The sequence below is a fragment of the Aplysia californica genome, unplaced genomic scaffold (genome assembly GCF_000002075.1).
Source record: "Aplysia californica isolate F4 #8 unplaced genomic scaffold, AplCal3.0 scaffold00055, whole genome shotgun sequence".
Classification (NCBI taxonomy): Eukaryota; Metazoa; Mollusca; class Gastropoda; order Aplysiida; family Aplysiidae; genus Aplysia; species Aplysia californica.
The window spans coordinates 179,177-185,317 of NW_004797325.1; the positions used below are offsets into that span (position 1 = coordinate 179,177).

Genomic DNA, 6,141 nt, shown 5'->3' on the forward strand with positions numbered 1-6,141 from the left:
ATATATATATATATATACACTGTAAGTACAAGTACACGTACACGATGTCATTATCTCGTCTCTCTGGGACTCTGGGACTCTGGGACTCTGGGACTCTGGGACTCTGGGACTTGCTTCCGTGTTCCATCTGTCTCGTATGCCTTATCATTATTTTAATTTGGGTGAGGATGTTTGTGCATTTTTATTACAAAGAAAAATGAGAATGCATGTAAAAACATAATGCTTTGTTGTACTTGTTTTGTGGTATTTTAATTCTCCTGTAGTCTTCTAGTGCTTCTAGTGTTGATTTCTGAAAGACCTGAAAGTTGTCTTATTTTGGTAAAAACACATTGCGATGTTAATAATAATTTTACTTCGCACACCGTCCGTTTCTAACCTCAATTAAAGGGTTTTCCTTTTTTATTTCAATATCTTTTTAAAATGTATAACTGTGAATGTGTATGTGTGTTACTGTGTGTGTGTGTGTGTGTGTGTGTGTGTGTGTGTGTGTGTGTGTGTGTGTGTGAAGTGTGCACATATATATGTTGACCTTGTTTTCACCCTCGTATTCCCGATTCGGCCAGGAAGGGCATTTTTCCATCCTTTGCCCCGGTGGTCCACTGGAAGTCTCCACTGGGAGTCAGCACAGACTCACTAAAAAATTCAAGAAAATGTCCGTGAGATGACAGTGAAATGAGTATCTTCGGGGCGTGTCCTTGAGCGAGCCACACTCTCACCATCGGTAAACCATGTCCCCGCAAGGCAAAAATATGGTCTTACTTTTTCTTGTTCTTTAAAACAAACCCCCCAAGTCAGTAGCATTGTGATATACATCAGCTCCAAGCCTGTGCGATTTGAAGACGATAAGTCACGGAGTGTGGCCCCCTCGGGCCTCCTGCCATAGCCGGGATCTCGTTGTTGAGTACATTCTGACTCTGGGGGAATTTGTACGGCAAAAATAAAATAGGGGCTGAAGGCTTCCCTCTAGTTCCATGTTCATAGAAACTGTCCTCTTTTTAGCACAAAATTGCCATTATTTCTTTTATTGGTATGATTCAGGAATAAGATGTTTTACCGTATGTCTTATGCATGCACGTGTATGAATCGCTCCTTCAAAACAGTTTGTAAGCAAATTGTCATTTTTCTTTTTTTTTTACGTAGATTAAACTCACGAAGATCAATCATGTCTGTGTCTTTGAGGAAACCATTGTGTGTTGGATAAATCTCTGAAACGTTAGATACACTCTCTCAGAATAGTCCTGTCGATCATTTTGTTCGCAATGTTAGCCCCTGTGTACCTGGTTGATCTCCTAAACGGTCATTGTATTTATCGATTAGCTTTGTCCACCCTACGTCCTCGACCCACTTTTTGTATTTGGTGAGGCCAATAATTCCTTCTGAAGTGCACCTGGCTTTTAACGGTTCGCCGTAAAGCTTTCTCTCCGCGACACCTCGCCGTCCGATTGCGTCTGCTGTTTCTTGCTGTACGTTTGTTGTGCTCTGTGTATCATCGGCTTTTAACGTCTCTCCACCGCGGTATGTGAGCCCGTGTGTGTGTGTCTACAGTTTTGTTTTGTTTTGTATGTTTGTATTATATTGTTTTTGTTTCTTGTTTCTGACTGTCTTATGTTTTTGTGTTCTGTGTTTTCAGAAGCCTGTGTGGGTTTGTTGTCTGCTACGGAAAACCACATTCTGGGTTAAAAGCTTTCTATATAAATTGGTAAGAGAAACAACTTTTTAGTGCAGTCTGACCTCTTCAATTTGTTCTACGTGGCCTAGGCAGATTGGAATCTTCTTTTACTAGTCACCAACTTATGCTTGCGTATAGGTACAAATAGATTTGCGTTTTTTGTTTGTTTTTTTGCGTATCCATTGGTTGATGTTACCCCGCCGTTTATGTGTTCTAATCACCTGATTATGAAGGCTAATAAACCATGGCCGGGTATAATAATATACACCGGAAACCGCAAGTGTTTTTGTACGTGGCCTATCGTGCGTGTTGTTTGATTTCGGTGTGGTGCCACGGAGGAGTTGGTTTTCTTTGTTTGGTTTCACTTTGATGCTTGTTTTTGCAGTGACATTTCCGAGTTGTTCTGCACTGTGCCCCGTCGATTTTAGCTATTTAATGTGATATCGAGAGAACTTACTCCGACAAGCTATTCAAGTAATCGTAGTCATTCATGTTTTTTTTAAATCCCGTCGTTTGATCTGTTCAATGTCTTTGCACTGGATATGCTATCAAGTATATTCGGTTCCTTTTGGATTTACCTAAAAATGATAAGAGTTTTGGTCTTTTCCTCTCATGCCATGATTTTTTTCAGTCAAAATTATAGTCGAAATGGCCCTGTATTGCAATTTAATCCGTGGTTAGCGTGAGTTTTGGAATAATGCAAACATCTTTTGTTCATCTGATGTTCACAAGGGTCGGTGGCGAAACCTTACCCATAATGTGCACTATAATTTATGTTCTACAACTTCATATTATGTACCTGTGTCTGCATGTCTGCGTTTTTATGTGCTTTTGGTCATTTGGTGAATGACTAGAGGGCGCCACTGGGATATATCTGATTCATCATTTTTTGATGCGTCTTTGAGCATGTCTCTGGAAGCGGGTGGTTGATGGGTGCTCTGGTGTGGTTTGCTCCTTTTTTCCTATCAAACATCTATCGTCCTTACCTCTCCTCCTTTTTTGTGTCCGTTACTCACTTGTGACACTAAAACTTAAAAGAAACAGTTTTGATTACCAAAACGGTTTAGTTCATTTGTTGCTTTCATGCCAGTATTATTCATATGATTTGAGAAGCACAGCACACAAGGCACGCCTGGCATTAATCAGCCTCTCCCATCTTCCCCAGACCCAAGCGGCGCCGACTCTGGATTTTCGAGCTCTCAGAGTCTCCCTCAGTACACGCCCTCCTCGCCCGCCGCGCCCCAACAGGTGAGTCGGACACATCGTCGGGTACATGTTGTGTGCGCGCACACACACACACTCACACACACACACACACACACACACACACACACACACACACACACACACACACACACACTCACACTCACACACACACACACACACACACACACAAATATATATATATATATACATACACACACCTATACACTTAGTCCCGTACTCACCCACAAACGTACGTACTCACTCGTTTAAACCAACACGCATAATGGAAATAGTTGCTCACCATTTTTTATTTATCCCCCGTCCGCGTCCGTGTGTGTGTGTGTGTGTGTGTGTGTGTGTGTGTGTGTGTGTGTGTGTGTGTGTGTGTGTCGGAGAGAGAGAGAGGGGGGGGGATGAGAGTTTGTGTGTGTGTTTGGAATTTTCATACTTCGTTAGACACTTGGTATGTTGATGCCCACACTAATGGAAGTAACCGCAGGATGTATCTGTATGTACCTTGATGTGTGTGTGTGTGTGTGTGTGTGTGTGTGTGTGTGTGTGTGTGTGTGTGTGTGTGTGTGTGTGTGTGTGTGTGTGTGTGTGAAAAACAATAATGTGTGTGTGTGTGTGTGAGAGAGAGAGAGAGAGAGAGAGAGAGAGAGAGAGAGAGAGAGAGAGAGAGAAACAATGTGAGAGATACAGAAACAGAAAAAAGGGGGGGGGGGGGGGAGATAAATATCAAACGTGTCCTTTTACTGCAGAAAAAAAATAAGGAAAACTCAGAACACGGAACATGTTCACCTACAAAAAAATCTTGTTATTCCTGGCGCCCCTGGTCTTGTCGTAAACACACACGCAATGACCACATACTGTGTGTTTTGGTAACGTGTGCATATTTGTGTAAGAGAACGAGCGACAAGATTTTATAGACGTGAAGAGGAAGTCTGGGCCGTGTGAGTGGGGCTGAGGACTAAGGAGAGAGCAAGGGATTATAAATATTTTAAAATTGTACGGATGTTGTTAAATTATAATTTCATAATTTTTGTTTTAGAAGAACTTGTGGGGTACTGAGTAGAATTGTGTTTTCGCTTGTTTAATATGTATTGCGTCTGTGTTTGTGTGTGTCTGTGTGTGTGTGTGTGTGTGTGTGTGTGTGTGTGTGTGTGTGTGTGTGTGCGTGCGTGCGCGCGCGCTTGTATGCACGAGTCAGTGCCCGGTGGAGGTCAGTGCACACGAATATTTTTTAGAATATGCTCGCGTTCGTCAGAGGAAGGAATTATACAATCGCTCAACCGCCTCCAGCTTTATGCGTCAGAACCCGCTTCCCCTTTTCCTTCTTCTTTCCACCTTTCTTTATTTCCCAAATTTTATAAATATACATGTCGGGCCAACATTTTGTTTTCCACCCTGGAAACAGACTTATCCCCACCCCCACCCCACTCCCCACCGCCCCCACTTCCCCAAACTCCGCCTTACTCACTTTTCAGCTCATGGGAGCGCGTTTCTTGATTCTCGTAATTCCCGGGCATGTTTCGGGGGGAGGGTTCATGTTCCGTGGAAGTGTCAGCAACATGCATTAACCCCCTCCTCCTTGCCGTGTTTTCAACAACAACCTGAACATTATACACGCCTTTTCTGCGCTATTTTCTTCAACCATCTCAGTTAGCACCAGAATTAGATGTGCTTATCCAGATCCTCTTCCTGCAGGGGGATTCTCGTGTAGTGAAAGGGACCAAGTGAATAATAATATAGGTGTACATGTGGAGGTCAGGTCGTAACGTCCTGTTTGAAAACTGGCAAGAATGAGAAGAATGAGTTGGGCAGCGCAATTCTCCAATACTTGGTGATGATACGACGTGGAACAGAAGGGGAAAGAACGGCGGGAATGTAGCCGGCTTCAGCCATTTATTTTTTACGACCGCATTGCTTTTTGTTTGTTTTCAGTTATTTCAAGCAATAAAGCATACGTGAGCTCTGGCATCGTGAGTTATGAGGTAAACGAGCGCTCTCCGTCTTTGTGTGTTGCCAGCCGCCGCTGTCGCCTGACGTCATTTATTTTCTTTCACGTCTATTAGGGAGCTAAATTTGATATATAGTATATAGGTTAGGAGCGTTTTTTTTGCTGAACGTGCGCTGTCACGAGTGTGATTTGCTCTCAAGATATCCTTTGAAGTGCCGATTCTCTTGAGAGTAAATGGTTGTTGAGAAGACTGCTGAAAAGAAACATGTTTCGTTGTTAAATGTCGACTCAGTGCTTTGACAAAGACGTTATTAAAGATATGCTAATCTCCAACCATCTTTTTTTTCTCTCACTCTGTTGTTTCTACGTTATAAAAACTTGGTCAATTTTCATTTTTGTAGCCCAAAAAACTACGTTTTTGTTCTGAAACTTGTGATGAAGGCCCTAGCACACAGTCTTGTTGGGAGCTCTCGTGGCCCAGAGGTTAAGGTGTTCACCTCTCATTCAATAGGTCGCGTTCGAATTCGGATGGCGACGGAAAATGTTCTTCTTTAAAATGGTTTCCTTTCACTTCTTTTCCTACTCTCTAACAATGTTTTGTCGTCTGCTTTCGTCTGCACTTTCTGCCCCCACCCCTCCACATCATTTGTCCCCTCCTCTGGGCTCCTGCCTCATTCTGCAGCATTTCTACTGCTTCTCCTTGGCCCCCTTCTTACTGCTGTCTTTCAGCCACACCCTTATTCTTATGGTAGGTAAGATCTAAACCTAGCCTTCTCGGACAAGGCAAAGGAGCTCACAGGTCCCGTTTGCAAGTTGCGTTCGTTAAAGATCCCTTGGCGGTCCAAAATCGAAAAGAGTAGGCTTCGGCCACCTCCCGAGCAAAATTCAAAATATCCTACCAATTGAAAATGTTAGGTGTGTCCCGCGCGCTCACATGATCGTATGCAGTTGCGAGCGCCATAAAACACTTACCAACAAAATTTTTGAAAATAACAGTCTTGATTCCAGCGTTTTTCGATGGGGCTGTATGTGCGGGTCAGTGATTGTCAGTCTAGATGGGAATCTCTGCTGGCAGTGTCTCGTGTATGGCGGGTGCTTTGTACGTGAGTTATCGCTGGATTAGTGAGGGAACGAGAAAGGGAGGGCGGTGGGGAGATAGCTCGCGATTGGAATGGTAGACTGATCGTCAACGCTTCTGTCCTCAATTGGGTAACTGTTGATGGCTTGGAGCCAAACGCGTCGTTCTTCTCAAATTGTGTGTGTGTGTGTGTGTGTGAGAGAGAGAGAGAGAGAGAGAGAGAGAGAG

General features: G+C 43.4%; 1 protein-coding gene across 1 annotated transcript in view; it reads left to right on the forward strand.

The window, feature by feature from the left end:
• LOC101857390 (caskin-1) overlaps positions 1-6,141 on the forward strand; it is a gene marked incomplete at its 5' end in the record, with an annotated part of 203,080 nt that overhangs the window by 139,922 nt on the left and 57,017 nt on the right. The window contains 1 exon segment of the mRNA XM_035968373.1: positions 2,835-2,917. Coding sequence (XP_035824266.1) covers positions 2,835-2,917 — 83 coding nt within the window.